The sequence below is a fragment of the Rhodnius prolixus genome, unplaced genomic scaffold (genome assembly GCF_049639745.1).
Source record: "Rhodnius prolixus isolate KJV_2025 unplaced genomic scaffold, Rpr scaffold_19, whole genome shotgun sequence".
Lineage (NCBI taxonomy): Eukaryota > Metazoa > Arthropoda > Insecta > Hemiptera > Reduviidae > Rhodnius > Rhodnius prolixus.
Genome location: NW_027411584.1, coordinates 483,289 through 503,457, shown reverse-complemented (window position 1 = coordinate 503,457; position 20,169 = coordinate 483,289). Strand labels below are relative to the sequence as shown.

At 39.7% G+C, this 20,169-nt stretch overlaps 1 protein-coding gene across 26 annotated transcripts in view; it reads left to right on the top strand.

Annotated features, from left to right (window-relative positions):
• Positions 1–20,169, top strand: part of LOC141448309 (transducin-like enhancer protein 3-B) — a 263,733-nt gene that overhangs the window by 195,692 nt on the left and 47,872 nt on the right. For all 26 annotated transcript variants that reach the window (XM_074116603.1, XM_074116605.1, XM_074116607.1 and 23 more), the window contains one exon: positions 12,708–12,733. In XM_074116603.1, the coding sequence (XP_073972704.1) occupies positions 12,708–12,733 (26 nt within the window). The remainder of the gene's footprint in view (positions 1–12,707; positions 12,734–20,169) is intronic.

Here is a 20,169-nt window from a genome sequence, read left to right as displayed (position 1 = left end):
ATGATTTTAGTGGGAGGACGATAGCGTGATGACCAGAGGAACCCTGTAGGTCGGTAACCCTTACAGAAAAGTTTTGATGCCAAAAGTTTCTTGGTAGAGTATGTCTCTACCATCTTTTTGGATACTACCACTTTTCTGACCAAGTCCCATGAAGGAAAGAGTTTTGGATATCCAGTCTGATAGAATTTCAGTTGGTTCAGATAATATCTAGAACGGAGATAATAGTAATCGGATTAATGACTTCAGTTATTGGATAGACGCTAAGTAAATGATAGCTGTGAGGGTGGTTGAAAACTGGTGAGATCATAAAAATGTGCTTCCAGTTTCACTCCTGGTCACAGGTTAGTGGCAAAGACAAGGAGGAATAAGAGATAAACATTATGAAAGCATTATTTTTACGATCACTGGAAGAAGATTGTCCGCTCTCACAAGTGAAAGAGTCTTAAGCGGAAGTGAGAGAGAGAGAGAGCGGTTTCCTATGTTCCAGCTATATACGATAAAACTTGTATGCTTTCTAGGAAGCCTGGCGTCGTAGAGCCCTCTTTTAGTTGAGTTGGCAGAAGCAATATCCCAGAAGCTAAGGGGAGGTAATGTGAGAATTATGGTGGTAGAGAGGGGAGGCGGTGAAGAATGAACGTGTTATCACCCTGTTGTAGAGGGTAGTAGTATAGGGAAGCTTCAGTAAAGGAGCCCAACGTTCGGTTTGGGGAGCACTTGAACAGCTGGGGGTAAGCAGTAGGGAGAGAGGTCTATAGAAAGTTCCAAGGGTTGTTTCTGGAGAGAGAGAGAGAGGAAGCGAGAGGTCACTGAGCTAGGTATATTGGAGGAGTGAACTTGATGGGATTTTTATCTGGATCAGAGGGTCTGGTCTGAGCCAGGAAGGAACAAGAGATAGTACAGCGGGCCCTTATTTCGTGCGCGTGTGTACATCCTGTAGTCTCCCTTTGGTACTACATCATCATCCACACGCTCGCTAAGCACACCCTTCCACATGCAGCACACATACTGACGTCCAACTCCAATCTCGTGGGTGTATTTCTTTCCTATTTTTTTTTACCACCCTTTGTGCGTACGTGTAGCTGTGTACCCTTATCAGTCCTCTCTCTCTACTAACTCCAACTGTCATCCTCTCTTGTGTGCTCTTCCATTCGTCGTCCTCTAACCCACAGCATCCACTTGGCCAGATATCACCCAATAATTTCACTTCTCCCTTATCTTGTACGATACACCCCACACACTTCGCTGTTGTAGCATCACAATGGTCACACAAAGTGATTGCACTCAGCGCTGCCAGTGCCACATTTCGGTACTCTCAGACTAAGACTTAAGAGATGACTATTTCTGTTCGGTATTTGCTCTTCACTCTTCAGACCTAGAGCTTCTTTACCCTACTATAACAAATAAGGGGATTGTTCATTCTTTTTGGTGACTGATTCATAGTTTCAGTAGGATGAAAAAATAATTGCCATTACAGTCGAGTAAAATTTATTCTGCCTAGCTTTCGACCTAGGGACTAGGTCATCTTCAGGGCTGTGGAACATGTTTACAGATTGTTAACCATCATTCTATTGAAATGAATATGTATAATATAACGAAATTTACAAAAATTATTTACCTAGTTTAGAAAGTAATATTTTTACATTTCAAGGGTTGGTGTGTCTTCTGTCTTGTCTGTTCATGGACTGAGTGTAATCGGTCTATGTGTAATGTGTGTTAGGTTGTGCTGGAGTCAGTGTTGCCAATTGTCAAGTATTTTGTAGTAAGTAGGCTGTACTTGTTGTTTAAATTGTTGGTGTCAGTTTTAAAATTTAAACTGTTTTTTGTCTTAGATATGTACAGGGTGACCAAAGTTATATGCTCCACCCACTTTTTTTTTTTAACGGCGGGAAATTTCGAAAAAATAAAAAACACGTATTTAATCATTTTTAGTCTAGTTTATTTTCAGTGATAACCCATTTTTTTAAACCCCTGTATCTCGAGATACAGCATCCAACTTTGTTTTTTCAAATGGAACGTTATATTTTTTGTTGCATATTTTTATAGTATTTGAGCTCCTAAAAAAAACAAAAAAAATTTTGGAAATCGGTTAAGTTTTTCAAAAGTTATGGTAATTGAAAATATGGAAAACAAATTTCAGTTTACTGTCAAAATTACGTTATTTTTTTTTAAAGAATCTATTCAAACTGGGCACAACCAACGGATAGGCAAGCCAAAACTCCGGACTCCCATGCTTTGCTTGTAGCAGCACTTATGGTGGTGAAGTCAAGATCTAGGCAGACTAGAGTTATTCGTCGTTTCAGATCATCGACTGAAGCCACGGAAGTACACTTTATTTTTTAGGTATCCCCACAAAAAATAGTAATAGTAATAAAATAGTAATACTGTAAATATGTGCCACAGCCCTGAAGATGACCTAGTCCCTAGGTCGAAAGCTCGGCAAAATAAATTTTACTCGACTGAAATGGCAATCATTTTTTCATCCTATCAAAAAAGAGAAGTTATAATCGTGCGGGTTTTTGATTTTGGGATTTCACCGGAAGTATCCCGTTTTGAGGTCGGCCTTACCCAGTCGGCCAATCTGCGCTGGCTGGTGTGAGTCCAATGAGAGACTGTGTGGCACTTTGTAGAGGTGTGTCCCGTTTATTTGTAAAACTAGGATTTCTCGTCTTCGGGTGGTTAAATGTTTCCCCTACCCGGAGATTGTGGCATCTAGTAATCTTTACCAGAACTTTCTTGGTTTATTCCAGTGCACTGATTGAGATCGCCATGCTCCCTACTGTCCTGTCACTACTTTATTAGTTTATTGTACTGATATCCGGCAATCTTTCGCCGGATTGGTTGGACTTGAAGCCCCCGTATCTCTTATGTGATGAATGGTTGGGCGGGGAACAATGGCCATTTTGGATTGCCTGCATTTCTTCCTCCACTTTTTTGGTGGAACCACCCTTTTAATACAATCTATCTATCTTTCCCGTTTTGAGGTACCTATCCAGGTTTTGTAGCAGTATCTGTCGCTGTGTACCTATCCACCATAACTCGTACTGAGCTATAAGTAGCTCCTAGAAATCGGCAGCTGGATTCGAACTCGGGAACTCTGGTGGGAATCCAGTACGCTAACTGAGCTATTTCTCTTCCCCTGATATCGTAAATAAAAGAAAAGAAGAAATTGGAGGAAGTCTCAGAAATCTCTAGCGTATTCAAGGGACTTAAAATGATCAATATACTTCATTAGGCTCCTTTGAAAGGGTAACTTTTCCTGTGCTCATGTGGGCTACTACTTGAACAATGAAAAATTTGCTTTCTACAGCTAAATGAAAAAGTTTTTCCCCCACATTTTATATGGGAAGTAAAATGGAGAGAAAGAGGTGATAAAGAAGAATGGCGAAGAGTCTTAACTCTTCCGGTAAAGAAGAAAAAAAGGGCAGAGGATTTGGTCTGCAGCCAAAAAAAAGGGAAGACTACCTCTTCTCCCAGCCCTTTCTAGCGTTATTCCCTACCAAACAATTACCAAGCAAGATATCTACCGGGGTTAGTTGTTTTTTTTTTTTCTTTTACCACCTTACTAAAAACCATCTGGGCTCCCCAAGGGAATGAGACACCTTATTACCCTACCGGGAGTTGCCCAAGAAGAGCCGAATAAAACTGCTCTCGCCCTTTTGCTGCCTGCCGATCCTGAAGGCTATAGAGTGTAAATCCTCATAGCCTTCTGCCTATTCCGTCTCCCAAAGGTTCAATCTTCTTTACAACACTATTATCCCACCCAAATAACCTTCTTCCTTTCCTTCCCTTTTTTCTTCACACAGCACTTTATAATCCACCTACTGTTTCTTATCAGGGAAAATTCCAAGTAGTATTATACAGTTTTATTTTCCCGTTAAATCTGTTCCTTGTATTTTATGGGCGTATTAGAGTTTGACGTAGTATTTCCTGGCTTATGGTTCTCACCTACTTTTATACCCATTTTATTTACTTATGCGGGGGCGGTTCTAGCTCTGAGACACAAATCAATTTATATAATATATTATTATAGTTTTCCACAGTTCATCTCCAGTCGTTACCTCATCTTTAAACTCATCTCCATAGAGGGGGGAACGAATGGTAGACCTCCCTATTGAAACACTTAACCTTTCTTATGTAACTGTACTTTTTTTTTATAGAGTAAGGTGGATTCATTTTTATATTTTTCTCTCTTAGTAGTAGTAGTGAGAGAGGATTCTATCCAATCATTTCTTGGGATAGGTTTTGGGTAACCAATAGCAGCAATCTGCTAATTGGAAACTGTTGGTTTTATTGGTTGAGACGTTGAGAGTAGTTAAGAGAGAAAGATTACTAAAATGGAGGTTCTAGGTTGAAGGGCTTGGCTATGGAGATAGCAAAGGGAAATTTGCTACAGGAGTCAGTTGCAACTATCTTGATGGTACTCTATTTCCTTTTAGTTACCCAGTTTTAGGGTGAAAGGGCACCCCTAAATGATGAATATCCTTTTCGGATTTCCTTGGTGGGCCATTTTTTTCTTTCGTTCTTCAAGATTTAGATTTGCTAATTTTTTCAGATGAACGGGAATCTATGTGGTCCCCATTCCTTTGTTTTTAAAGGAACTAAGTATTTCCGGGGAAATCGAAGACGTTCATTTCTTTGTTTGTAACAATATTTCATAATCCTTCTGTACTTGCAAGCTCCCGGGTTTTATCTGAAGGGAAACTAACGTTTGAAAAAAAAAAATCTATAATTTAAAATTAGGCGTGAGAGTTACGCACATTTTTTTTCCTTTGCTTCCGGTTAATCTTAGGCAGGAAATCTTGTGATCAGATCAAATTTCCTCCTGAAGTGTCCTCCTTTTTTTCCCCAAAAAGTGGTTTTAAGAAGGTTTTTCTGTTGATGGTTTAGCGGCGGTTTGCTTTGTTGGACTGCCCGTTGTTATAATCTCAATAATCACACCAGCAACTATCCAGCAACCTGGAAGACCTTGTTTACCTCCATGAAAGCTGCAGCTCCAGTTTCCTTCTCTGACATCTTCAGGATATTGCATCATTACTATCCTCCATTAACCTCCTTGATATCCCCTTTCCCAAACTATAGAATAGAATAGAATAAAGTTTATTTAACATTTTAAGGTATATACATGTGTAAATAAGGAGTTCCAGTATAAACACTATAACCTCCAGCTAATTACATAAATTGTTACAAAATAAAATATAAATAAAAGTAAATAATGAGGGGAAAAACAATGAAAAACCCTCAGCCTCTAAGGAAAGTTTTACTTTCAGGAAGTCCCTAACTCTTCTGTGCCTGTGCACCGTGTCCAAACTATAGTCCCCTATTAGTCTGCATAGGTGGTTGTGACTTGATTCACACTTACTGAAGAAACCAGTAGCGAGATACTTGATGTAGTGTTCTACATAGTCCATGTTGGTGTTAGAGTGTAGGTCTATAATACGGTCTGTAGCGGGGGGAAGTTGTCACAAGTCTGAGGAATTTATTTTGGATGATCTGCAGCGAAGGCGATATTGGAAAAGACATGTAAGTCTCCAGGAGGGACAAGCATAAAGTAACATGGGCCTGACCACTACCTTGTACAGGAGTTTATTCTCTGGGGACAGTTTAGAGTCCCTGCAGAACAGCGGGAATAGTACTCGAATGGTTGCCTAACCCTTTATTGACTCTTGTCCTTTATGTGTGGGGGGTAAAGGTCAGCCCACGATCCATTACTACTCCAAGGTACTTGATAGTGGCAGCCCACGGCACAATCTTTCCCAAACTATTAACTACTAACTTTAAAGCTTTTCTGGAAACCCATTTCCTAACCAAGACATTCACCTCGAAGATCTGGATACCTCAATTTCGAACTTTTTTTCCAAATAATTTACACCATTTCCGTTCACTTCTCTTCATAGCCATTCATTGCTTCATCATTGACGAACAACTTTAAAGAGACTCCAAAGCTTAAATCCACTTCCAGCGTCGATAATGGCAACGCCCTCAATGCTGTTTGTAGTTATACCACGCCCCCCCCTACCCTTGCTGATGAAAATTCTTTTTAAAGCAACCTCGTAAGAGAGGAAATCATGTGCGGGTGAATGTAGTCCCCCCCCCCCATATTCACGGGTTTCCAGGAGTCTTGGCAGTGAAGTATTCCAATAAAATCCCATCAATACGAGGAGTTCAGTGAAGCCAGAAGATGGGATGAAAGGTTTTTTTTTTTTTTAAAAAAAAAAGAAAAAAAGGGAAGAGATTTGCGTGGAAAAGGAAGTGAGAGATTTACAGGAAAGAGCTAAGCGGAAACAGCGAATGGTTTTCCTCGCCCGCCCTCTTCACTTTCAAGGATTCCCCCTATCCCAGGTCTTTTGTGGAGCCAAAAGGAAATATGGGGTCGTGTACTCCCTACTCCCCCTCACAGTGGGGAAGGAAGTCTGTGTAGAGGGATTGTTCCAGGTTATGTTCCCTACTAACTTTTAATATTAGCCCTTCTTTTCGCCGAGTAGTTCTTCCCTTTTGCACTTCCGCACTTCCCCCACCCGTTTTGCCTCTTCTCCCATTCTTTTAAGAGAAAAGTAAGAAAAAGGAAACAAAAATAATAATAAATAAAAGAGAAAAGCTTCTTCATCTTTTTTTATTAAGTAAACACGCCGTCATGTGGAAAAATAGACATCAAATGCAATATCTTTTGCCGAAGATGTGCTTTTTGCTCCTCCCTGCCACCATCTCCTTGTCCCCCGCTAGCCGGAGAACAACGGCCGTCCGTCTACGCCATTTTTCCATTCTCTGCAGTTCCTGCCGTCATCCCTTTCAATATATATTAAAGTCATTCTCTTCCCTATCTTCAATTTCCTCCAGCAACCACTTCGTTTTCCTTCTTCTGGTTGCCACTTAGTCTACAAACTCCCATTTCGTAGATTTTTTTATTTTATTTCATGAAAAAGTTTAATACCATCATCTCTTCTTACCACTGCCAAGATCAAATTTTTTTTTTCTTGGTTTTTACATCCTGGACCATTTATATTATTATTTTTACTTTTATAATCTTTTGGAAACAGAGATTTTACTTGAAAAAGGTTTTTTATATTATGTCTTTTACTAAGATCTTACACCTGGTGACTGGAAACGATCTAAAACGCACAAATATTTGTTTTGGTGGTTTAGGCAGCGTTCAGTCTCAAAATCGACTCTTTATTTTAGATTAATACTGTAAAAGATGCTGAATTGGTTTTAGGAAGTAAAAGAGAATTGAACACTGTTGTTCATTATTTTTTTTTTATAGGCAAATTGATATTTTCCAAGAATACGGAAGTGAATCACTTTTAGTCCATTACGGAGAAACCGGAAATTAATTTGCCGTCGTGTTTATAGCTAAAAATAGTTCAGTTCTCATCACTGGAACTTCCGCTAGTATCCGTTTTTAGGGCCGTGTTGATAAGAAAGGGATGAGCGGAAAATAAAACGATGTGAGTGACAGATTTAAGCCCTTATAAAGCTTCCGGATTAAAAAAAAATCATTAATAAAATGTTTATTTAAAAAAAAAACAAAAAAAAGAGAACATATTCTTACCGAAAACGGCTTTGGAGAAAAATAATTTTCTTTCAATTTTACGTACAGAACTTTTCCTGAAAGGGGAGATAACGCTTCAAGTGGAAAATTATTTGCTGAAATTTTAAATTTAAAAATAATCACGTCACCATGAATGCAAATTTTCCCCCAAAGTAATCTTTCAGTTTTCTGATTTTCTTGAATCCTGATCTAAGGAAAATAGATTTTTCTTGGAGGTTTCTCCTGGGATCTGCAAGCACATCTCTCTAGAGCGGCACACTCATCATGGGTCTTGTAGGGGTAGTGAACCCCCCACAACTCATCCACTCTAGCGTAGGGGTAGTGAAACCCCACCACTCACCCACTCTAGCCAGAGAGAGAGGGACAGCCCCCTCGGCACACAGAGAAGGGAGGCTCGGCGAAGGTATATAAGAACGAGAGGAAAGTCAAATCATATTCAGATTCAATTAGAAATTAAAATACAGATTCAATTAGATATTCAATTCAGTGAGATATATATTCAATTCGGAGATTCGGAGATTCTGTAATTCTGTTCAAAGTCTTACACTTGAGTTGTACACATCGTTTAGCCACGTCAGTCAGTCTGTTCTGTTCTTGTAGTGTAAAGTATAGAGTCCTTGGCAGTCAGTCATATAAATATATAAAGTCTTATACCGATACTAAAAGTGTTATTTATCCGTCAACATCCACAACCAACATCTCTCTCTCTCTCTCACATCTGAACCCATCACAGTCTCATCAAGTTTAGTAACAATTACGACTCCAGTGCAACAGTGTCCTTCAAAGTAGGAACTGGATCTCCTCGATAAGTTCTCCCTATATTTGTTCCGGACTGCGGCTTTAAAGCAACCATCTTCTCATTTCCAACCCCGTCGGAGGTTTTCCTTTTTAAGGCTAGAAACATAGTGGAGCGGCGAGCAAAGCGGCGAAATCAAACACAAGTTAACATATGGGACCGCGCATAATGGAGAGCAAAGCGAAGATAAAGCAACGCTATCTATAGAGAGTGTTTGTTTTCACCGCTTTGCTCTTCGCTATCATAGCCGCTTTGCTCGCCGCTCCACTATGTTTCCAGCCTAAGTCAACCATCAATTTTTAGTCGAGGGTCCTCTTGAATCACATGAGATTTTGAGACGACCTCCTCGCAGGCAACCACTCTCCACGTGCCTCAGTCAATTCAAATCTCCCTTTCTTTTTTTGGGGCAACCAACCTAAAAGCATTGCTAAAAATTCCAAAAACGGAAGAGAACTGAAAATGATTCTGAAGTTCTTTAAATTTGCTCATTAAGACGTTTCATGAAACTAGGCGTGTGTTATCTGTTCGCATTACGTAAACAGTCAACTGTGATAACTAAATTAATTCTATTAAATGCAAAATTAGTTGGAAATTTGACGATTAGTATAGTCATTAAATGAGTGAGAGAAAGTTTAATGTGTATTCACTTCCGGTTTTTATTACTGTACTAGGGAAATGTAATAAAATATTTCTACTTAAAGTAATAAAAAATGTGAAGGCAAAAAAGTAGTCTAGTCATAACAATAACGGCTGTCCACTATGAATGTAAGATAAGCCTGGAATAGAGGAATTTAATTGCAGTTTTGGGTCTAAGAGATAATAGTGTCTAAAAGAGGAGGGAAGTTGATAGTTACAGAGAAGGATGATAAAAGAGGAGAACAGGGTTTGGGGGACTCCAAGTAGTTTTGGGACAAAGAAATGGATTGGGAGACTGGCGGGTCGTTTAGAGCTTCTTTACGTCAGCATATACAGACAGACAGACAGACAGTAAGGGATAGGAGATTCTGGGTCCCCTTTTACCATTTCCATTCTAATGCTACATTATCTTTTACTGCCGGATATAACAAGAACCAGCGGGAAGGGATTCCTATATATATATATATATATATATATAATACTCGTATATGTGTATGGGAGCGGTCCCTTTTACAGCCCTTAAACCCTTGTCCCAGCGCACCGACTACAAGCAAACTGATGCTATATGGTCCGTTAAAAGAGCCACTAGACATATCCTATATAAACTGCAATTATATTCCAGACATTCTCCTCCCTTCAGTGATGTTCTCTGTTATATGGATGGCTCTTTTCTCCAACAGGACGACCCACTTCTTGTACGCTATCTTTCTCTCTCTCTAAGTAGCGTATAACCATAGTGCCAACCCATTTCTATTTATAGTTATATGAAGACATTATCTACCTTTCTATTTACTGGGTTGCAATTATCTACCTCTAGGGGGAAGGGGATTCTATAGACATCAAAACTTTCATATTTCTCCACATCATCGTCCTTTCTACCAATGTACAGCCTTGGATAGTATCTAGAAGGATTTAATTCTACCCAGCTCCAATCCATTTGTACCCTTAATGCAGTTCTTATTCCTATGTTTTGCCTTATGAACTTTTACCTTAGTTTAAAATATTGATCTGAAATGAACATCGACTTTTTCTTACCGTGGTTAAGTTTATTAAATAACGAGGCCAACAGCGTGTTTCAATCTGCGTGGAGAACGATCTAGAATCGTTGTAGAGGCAAGATTTTGTACAAGAGTATCTGTTCAGTATGGAAAAGAGTCAAAGAATTTTCTATATTTAGATTTAGATTCGTCAGTTACGTATGAGATTTTGAGATAGTTATGGAGGGTAGAGTTAGAGACATAAAATGGAGAGAATTCACGGAGAATTTTTGATTGGAAGGACTGTATTCTTTGTGAACTAGAATGTTTAGTTGAACCCCACAGCTGAAGTCCGTAAGTCCAGATCGGTTAGAGTACACTGTTGTATATTAGTCTTTTATGTTTGGATTGTCTGACAATTAGTCGTAACAGTAATTTGTTTCGTCGGTTGAGTTCAAGTCTTTTCAGTTTAGTGTGCGGATTCCACGTTAATCTTTTGTCGATCTACATCCCAAGGTAGCGAACTAAATTAGCAGAAGGAAGAGGAATTGAGTTAAAAGTTATAGGGGGACAAGAATTACGACGCATGGTAGATCTCAAAAGTTAAAAAAAATCTAGCATCAAAAATTTTACAAGATCGTGGACACTTCCTTTTACTTAGAAAAGTTAAAAAAGAAGAAGAAGCTGGCCATATTTTTAGTTTTCCTACCTGCAGCAGGGTTTACTTTACTTAAACCCGGTAGTTGCGTGCATGTTGCTGACTATTACTTATGTAAAAACCTATGTCGCAAGTTTCTCTTCAATTCTCTCGTTTCTACACAGTGCTACCAACCTTCATCTAAAAAAAAAAATCTTCGCTATCTCGATGAGTATTTTAAAAATCTTTCTTGGTAATTTTTTTTTTTAATTTTTGGTAATCAAGAAGCCATCCCATTTCCGCTTCATTCCTAAAGAATAATTACCGAGATATCAGTTATCCTATTTTTAAAAATGGTTCCGGTTTTGAGATACAAGTCCTGATTTACGTGGTTGAAGGGCCACCTCTTAGAAGAATCCAGGAGGCTTCGAGCGTAGTGGATGGTGTAGAGTGAGAGAGAATGAACGGAACATCCCTCAGGTGCAAGTAGGGGTATGGTATTGTGGAAATGACAATGGTCGACTCCCCCTTGGTAATTACCTGTCTACTCAATTATTAAATCCGGCCGGCTCTGAATTATCCCCTCTATTTATAAGGGAGCATTACCACCACTCGCTGTATTCCCCCCTAGTCCTGTATAACAATACCGGGACACTAATTGCGGTCACCTCTAACAGATCCACCTATCTCCAGTCCTCTTTTGGACCGGACATTACGCGTGACCTTTCCATCTCCATCCGCCCCCCTGTGTAGTACCCACTCAATCCCCCATATATCTATCATAAACATGAAACTCAACTCTCCTTTATTATTATTTTTTTTTTTATTATTATGAACTCTTTTGTTTTGTTCCGCCATTATTAGTATTAATAATAAAAACCGCCCCCTCTATTTATTTTCAAGCATATTTATAATTGGATTGGAGCATTTAGTTATTGAATTAAACCCCTCCAATGCCTCCCACATCTAATCCTTTCAATCAAAAGTGCTTCGCCGAATTGTTAACGCCCCCCACTATGTTTTTAAAAACATCCACCACAGAGATCCTCCATTGCCACCATCCTAATCCACCGCGATGCCTAAAGCTACATTGACCTCGTGAGCTCCTATATAGGATAATACCAATCATTAAAATACCTTATGTCCCTGAAACGTCTCTTAAGTAAAAAAAAAAAAGAAGATCTTTCTATTAATAGCTGTGGTTTTTTTTCGCGCCACTCGAAAACGGAAATTCACAGATTCGAGGACCTTATAATAAGATTTTGGTCAAACTTAAACTACCGAAAGACGCTCCTTTAAGTGACTCGATTTTTTCATTCATCTATTTTCTAGAAAACGATTTCCTGTAAGCTTTTTGTTGTAGAAGTAAGGTAATCGCCTATTTTTTTCAGGCGGGGCTTAACGCCCAACTACCAAAATTAGGTGTCGTGGACGGAGGCGACTAGCAAACATACTTTACAAAAAATTTCCCATATTAACCATTAAATAAAATGCGAGGCCTAGAGACCGGGAATCTAACCCACTAAACCAACAATACAAAATTAGCTTCGCAGGTCTTGCCTCTAACAACCGCTCGGAACTATCCATTTTTGTGGTTGTCCATAAATGTTGTGATTTAGAAGAATTACTGAATTACTGGAAAGGTTTTTTGGCACTTCCAAACTCAAAATAAAACTCTTGATATTTTTGGTAAAAGGGTAGTAAAATGTTGTGTGTTTGTTAACAATATACCGGGGTTTAACTGCTTCTGGAAACGCACTTAGAATAATTGTGAATGTTCATAAAGTTAAATCTGACTTAACATTGAACTTAGTACTTAGAATGTTTTTGAAATACGATTTTCTGAATGAAAAAAAGAATTGAAGTATAAGATACTTTATTGGGGGATTTCCTGTGACTTGGAGGTCGCCCAAGGGAATGACGAAGAAGCCCACTGAGGGCCCTACATGGCGAACTAAGAGCGATCTCCAAGTTTTTGAATTTAATAAGAATATTTAATTTTTTTTCTTTTTTTAAAAAAAATAATTATAATAAATAAAAAATAAGTAAATATCTTTACATATTAAATATGTGTAACATACGAACTAATTAGCTATGTAAATGTTTGTGTTGCAGGTCTGAACTCGGCGGAAGAACGACATGTAAGTAGATAGAGCAGTATAAGGACAATTAAGGCGGTATGTTTGGGCTGAGAAGTATGTGCTGTGTGGGGGTGGATGGTAACATTTACACAGTTAGCCGGGTGTGTGTGAGTTACCCCGCGTGAGGTGTATAGAAAGGTTTCCAGAAAAGACGGGGCGGACGTACGTACATGGTAATGGGTGTTCCGCAAACAAGGCAAAGGTTGGACCGTGCGTGGGTGGGTAACAACGTAGCGAGAGCTACGCATTCCTCTGCTACTTCTAACCGTCACTTCTATAAATAAATTACAGAGTACTCTCGCTGGGTGCTCTACTTCTTCTGTCTTGGGTTCTCTTGCTTCGCTCTCTTTCACACCCAGCACAAAGCCCACTTCTCTCTCTCTCTCTCTCTCTCTCTCTTGGAAGCTCTTCTTTTTAACCCATTCTCTCTATTTCCCATACCCTAGACCAGAGTAAGTTTAACCTACACCATATAACGTGCGCACGTACCCTAGACAGTTCCCATCGTCCTCTAACAACTCTCATACCATAAACCCTTTTCCCCCTACTCTTTTGCCATTTTTAACCCATTCCCCTGGACTTAAAACCGTGTGCTAGCTTTCCAAAAACCATCCCACAGAGCCTACCCACCCGGGCGAGCCCACCACCTCCCCCCCCCCAGAGTTCTTAATAATGCACAGCTTTATCTCCGGCACGATATACGTAGAGGAGAGTAACACACTCTACCCGCCGCAGAGGACTTCACTTATTCATGAGTTAACCCCTAACCCAGCCAGCCCTATGTACATCCATGGTAAGGTCTGGCTCGTTCAGCCGATTTTCACTTTGGATGCTTCCCTACAGCTTCCTGGTCCAAAAACCGTTACTCCCTCTTCTCCCCCACCACACAGGTTGTGTTTTAAAATATTCACAACCTCTAGGTATACCCAAAAGTGTCGTACTCTCTCTACCTCCCATTTCCCCTGGATCCACTGCGACCACTTCCTGTATACAACCAGTTTCCATTCCAACAACTCCCAAAGTCCCAAAGCTACTAGAAAGAGTGAAGACACGAGCAGTGAGAGTCTAGCCGCCCCCTCAGCTACCAACTAAATGCGACCAGACTGCATTATATAACAGGAGCAGGAAATGCTCCCCACCCGTCACCTCTCATACCCCTCCTCGCTGCTTGTATTTGCATCTATTAGCGCTCTGTGCAAACATATATAGTCCACACACACACGCACACACATTTGGGATGTCCTTTTGTGCAGTTTTAGTGTCAGCCATATTAAACCATAATTTCCCATGATAGTGGTTTAGTGACGGGCCTTGCTATCAAACTGGAAGGTGAGGCAGAGCTTATTTTAAAATTTTGAAATTGTAACTTCCATTGGTTGACAATATGATTAAGTCCAGGGTGCTGGATGATATCACTGACTTTATTTGCCATAGGCTCGCTTGTTTCCCTCCTCCCCACTGAGGTTTTAGATTTTCATCCATCATCAAATATCAAGAATTGGTGGACTTAACTAAGTTTCCAGTCGGCAAGGGTTGATTTTTAATTTCAGAAAAACAGTTTAGGCAGATTACTGATTTCCTTATCCCGATCAAACTAGTTCTACCTATCTTAATGCATTTTATTCCCTTCATTGGTTGCATTCGTTAAGTTGATTCTTCAGGCATTCTGAGTGTTCAGTATTAAAGTAGTAAGTAAAGTAATCGCCTATTTTTTCAGACAGGCTTAACGTCCAACTACCAATTAGGTGTCGTGGTCAGAGTGACTGGCAAACATACTTTACTGTAAAGTTCTCATATTAACCATTGAATAAAATCCAACTCCACACCAAACGTTTGTAGAAAAAAAAACCTGAACGTCGAATAACTCTAGCCTGCCTAGATCTTGACTTTGCCACCATAAATGCTGCTACAAGCAAAGCGTGGGAGTCCAGAGTTTTGGTTGGCCTATCCGTTGATTGTGGCCAGTTTGAATAGATTCTTTAAAAAAAATAACGTAATTTTGACAATAAACTGAAATTTGTTTTTCATATTTTAAATTACCATAACTTTTGAAAAACCTAACCGAATTCAAAAATTTTTTTTAGGAGCTCAAATACTATAAAAATATGCAACAAAAAATATAACGTTCCATTTGAAAAACAAAAGTTGGATGCTGTATCTCGAGATACAGGGGTTTAAAAAAATGAGTCAATCACTGAAAATAAACTAGACTAAAAAAGATTAAATACGTGTTTTTTATTTTTTCGAAATTTCCCGCCGTTAAAAAAAAAAAGTGGGTGGAGCATATAACCATGGTCACCCTGTATATAAAGTTCTCATATTAACCATTAAATAAAATCCAAGGCCTAGACCTCGGGAGTCGAACCCACGAAACAACAATACATCTTAGCATTGCGGGTCTAGTCTCTAACCGCCTAACATACTTTACTGTAAATTTCTCATATTAACCATTAAATAAAATCCAAGGCCTACAGACCAGGGAATCGAACCCACTAAACCAACAATACATCTTAGCTTTGCGGGTCTAGTATCTTAACCGCTCGGCTACCGTGGCGCCTTTAAAAAAGTTTATAGCAGATCACCCCTTATCCCGATCAAACTAGTTCTACCTATCTTAATGCATTTTAATCCCTCCATTGGTTGCATTCGCTTAGTTGATTCTTGTGTTATTTTGAGTGTTCAGTATTTTTACTATACATTAGATCTTCCTGCAGCATTGTGTTTTCCTGCAAGGTGATCTTTTTTTTTTGTATCTACCCATCTACGGGCGGATGGTTCTCAGCCCTACCATGATTATATTCATATGTAAATTCATGGCTTATGTACATGCTGAAGTAGAATGCATCAGTGCATATGTCTATTAGATTCTAATTCCACTGTATACCAATGAGTAGAACACTGATCCATATCGTAGAGTACCATGGAACATATCTATCAAGGTATATAACATGTTTATTAGACTATAAATAGAAGTGCTCGCTGATGTGGAACAATAATGATAAACATGAATCGCCCATTTAACATGAAGCAGCTGTCATAGAGCTTCACTCACTTGAGTTGTAAGGTCTCCCTTTTTTTGCCTGTAATATATAGGATCTCCTCTACATATCGATAGTTTATGGTACAGATTAAAAGAATATTTTTGCCATAACCTCTAAGCAAACAACCCGGTGTGAACATTACTCGTCAAACGTTTTTTTCCCCCTAAACTGGGCAATCTCCAACTTACAAGACCACGTTCATATCGCCCCAACCACTGGTGGAACTGACCAGTAAACTTCTTCTGATAAATTCTTCTGAATAGGGGATCTTATCTCTTTACAAAACTTTCCTAAAACTGTGAAATTGCTTTGTAAAGAATTAAGAGATTTTAGTAGATATATTGGTCATGTCCCCTAGATTTGGGGTTAAGGAGTCCTGTTTTGGCATGAGAGTGCCCAAGCAGACAGATATACACGAACGGAAACTGGTGCTGCTAGCTGCTGGTGGTGAGTGGGTGGTGCTAATGCAGTAAATGAATTTTAATTAACTGCCACTATCTCCGTCTCTGTCGCACGCTTGCCCTTTTTCATCAGCTGTCTTTGTTTAAGATAGGTGGGAGGGGGGGGGGTGGCTTGGCACATCTTTAACGGTCTATTAGCGCTGAGAAGGATTGCGGCCAAACTTGTGAAAGAGCGGTGGTGGTGAAGGGTGAGAGAGGACGAGGACCTTGGGAGATGTGTTTCCGGCGGAAACGTTCCCTAGTGGGCCACAGTCTTGCCAACCCTGCTCTGTGAAAACAATTTGTTAACTCCTACCACACTTCCTCCTCTTTTAGCCACCTCGTCCCTTACTTTGGCTCCTTGTTATACCCCGCCGCCGTTTCACCATTGCCAGGTCTTAATTACCGCACAGACTTCTTACTACCACTTCCATCCATGGTACTGGCTAGGCTCTTACTTCACAAGAAGGAGGATGAGAGCACCTCGAAGTCCTCCGTTATTGCCCTTCTTCATTTGTGCCAGTTCTCTGCCCAACCGCCTTTTGAAAACATCACCGTCCGCGCTACCTCCGTCTTCCACTTCTGGCCAGACTTCTTCAAACATCAACCTATTAACTTTTACAAACTCCATCTCCATCTTCTTCTCTACTCCTCCAGTTTCTTTCTAAAAACTCCTCCCTAACTTCTTTGCCTCCATTACTACCACACTTACTAACCAATCTTCTTCCTATATTATTTCATCTCCTATTCTGTCCTTTTTTATTCTTTTTATTCCTTCGTACCCTTTTTATTGTTTTTTTTTTTTTTAATAATTTCATTTTTTGTTAGATTAAAAAATAATTTTCTTTCATTATAGGCTTTAACACCATTTTTATTTGCATCATTAGAAATATCAAATAATCGTAAAGCCTCTGACGTTCTATTCCCGTTTGGTTTTTATTTTCTTCTTTTTACAGCAACATCTTTCATACACTTTATTAGTTTTATTTTTTTAAATTTCTTTTCGCCCAATTGGAACTCGATAAATTGAAGTCAGAGAACTACTATTAAGTGTTCTGCCAGCTGTAGTCCTTATACGAGGGTCGTTTGAAAAGTCCGTGCAAAAATAAAAACTACTTAATTTTTTGGGGTAAACCTTTTTTATTTTTCAACATAGTCTCCTTTTAGGCTTATACACTTCGTCCAACGCTGCTCTAGTTTGTTGATCCCTTCCGAATAATAGGATTTGTCCAAGTCTGAAAAATAGCCATTCGTTTCTGCAATCACCTCCTCGTTTGAATAAAATCTTTTTCCCGCCAGCCATTTCTTCATATTGGGAAACAAATAGTAGTCCGAGGGAGCCAAGTCTGGAGAATAGGGAAGGATGTGAAACGAGTTGGAACCCTATTTCCATTAATTTTGCGACCACAACTGCTGAGGTGTGAGCTGGTGCGTTGTCGTGATGGAAAAGGACTTTTTTGTGGGCCAATCGTGGGCGTTTTTCTTGCAGCTCGGTTTTCAAACGGTCCAATAACGATGAATAATATGCACCTGTAATAGTTTTACCCTTTTCCAGATAGTCGATGAGGATTATTCCTTGCGAATCCCAAAAGACAGTCGCCATAATCTTTCCGGCCGAAGGAACGGTCTTCGCCTTTTTTGGCGCAGATTCCCTCTTGGTAACCCATTGTTTAGATTGTTCTTTGGTCTCAGGAGTGTAGTGATGTATCCATGTTTCATCCACAGTGACGAAAGTCCTGCGGATTCTTCTGGAACAGCTGCAAACCGTCCTTGCAACACTTCACACGATTTCGTTTTTGGTCAAGCGTGAGCAATCGCGGCACCCCCATCTTGCGGATAGCTTTGTCATGTCCAAATGTTGATGCAAAATATTATGTACCCGTTCATTCGAGATGCCCACAGCACTAGCAATCTCACGCACCTTCACTCTTCTGTCATCCATCACCATATCATGGATTTTATCAATGATTTCTGGAGTAGTAACCTCAACAGGGCGTCCAGAACGTTCAGCGTCACTTGTGCCCATATGGCCACTCCGAAAATTTTGAAACCACTTATAAACTGTTCTAATCGAAGGTGCAGAGTCACCATAAAGTTTATCAAGCTTCTGTTTAGTCTCCTGAGGCGTTTTGCCTTTCATAAAGTAGTGTTTAATCAACACACGAAATCCTTTTTCGTCCATATTTTGAAAATCACTCGACTTCCTCGATTCAAACGAATGCCAAACACAAAGAAATAGACCGATCTGGCTGAAACTTGGTGTGTGTTCTTCCAAGAGATGCTACTAACTAATCATAACCTCGATACGCGCCAGTGGTGCTATCTCTCTGACTTTGCACGGACTTTTCAAACGATCCTCGTATTGAAAGTGTGTTGGAGTTGTTTAATGGTGGCCAAAACTAAGATTATGCGGCCCTGGTAGAAGACCAGAGTAGTAGGATTGTGTTTGGCCAAGTAAAAGGGCTAAAAACCACTGGAATGTGTTGGCTAAGAGTGTAATCTGGATCGACGGTGAAAGGCATTAGAGCTTTAAGAAAGAAGAAGCTGAGAATTCTCTTACTTGTACCACTTTTTGGATGTTAAGTTGCTGAGCCCCATATTTAGGACGTGACTGTCGATGTTCAGGCTGAAGAGCATACCCAAGCTTCGATGGACGCCCACTGTTACCACGAATACGGGAGGCGATTAGTTATTCTCTTTAAATACAGACTCGGTAAATTTGTAAGTTGGTGCAAAGAGCAGCAGAACTATTTTAAAATTAGTCGAAAAAATATTTACATATACTCGTACGTATATTCTTGGGCGACGCTCCAAATTACCCATTGAACTCAAACGCTTAATATACAGTACTATCCTCAAACCTATGTGGACTTACGGGACTAGAGCTGTTGAGGTTCAGCGAAACCTACAAACATACGGACTGTACAAGACATTTCAATCAAAAACTACTGCCGACAGATAGTTGACGCTCCTTTCTACGGTGGACTAACCTCACTCTTCACAACGACCTCAACATTCCCTTCATAGACCAACTAGCCAAGACTAAATACCAAAAATTCCATACTGCTCTCTCCACTTGCTCCAATCCTCGAGTACAGTCTCTCGCCTCCTCTGACGTTCCTAACAATACGCGCCGACTGAATCGCCAGTGTCTGAAGTCTGAAGGCCTAAAAATCATATCCTGTAGATAGTGCTACCGCTGGGCAGTTTCTCTCCTCCTGCCTTTCACGCCTTTATACTTCATTCTCCCTATTTACTTATTGTATACTATATTATACAGATTGTAAATAACGAAATAATTTTTTTTTTAAAAAAAAACCTACGTATATGTTAAAATTAATAAGCACATTATAATTATGCTTTGGTGTGTGTAAAGTATTAGGTGAAATATTAAACAAGTAGCAAATAGACCCGAGTGACTGTATAATATGGGGTGTATAATACAATAGAACACAAGTATGGCAGCTGTAAAGTAGGTGGGACGAGGCGGGTGGTTCTATTCAAGCCAATACACCCTATTTAGTATAGTGATCATAATAGGGTTGGTGTTACTGTGCCCAGCGGGCCAAACAATGCACCCGGAGTCTCACCCACCCGCCCGCCACTGCGTTGGTGGACCCGGCTTAATCTAAGCGACTATAGTTTACTAGTTGTGTACACCCAGAGAGAGAGAGAGAGAGAGAGAGTGCACTGACTGCCTCTAATGATAGTTTGCTACCGTATTATTACATATCGCCGGTGTGGATGTGTGTTAGTGAGAGATGTTGGCTCTCTGTTGTTCATCTGTATTGTAATTTCATTGTTTAGGGATACAATTTTGCTAGCATTTAATTTAGTTAATTTAGAACCAATAAAAAATCTTGCGACTTTTTTTAGAAAATTTATGAACAACCTGCGGTACAATTTCTTGGGCTAAATACCGTCAAACATAATCGTGAATCATAGCTGAAACTAG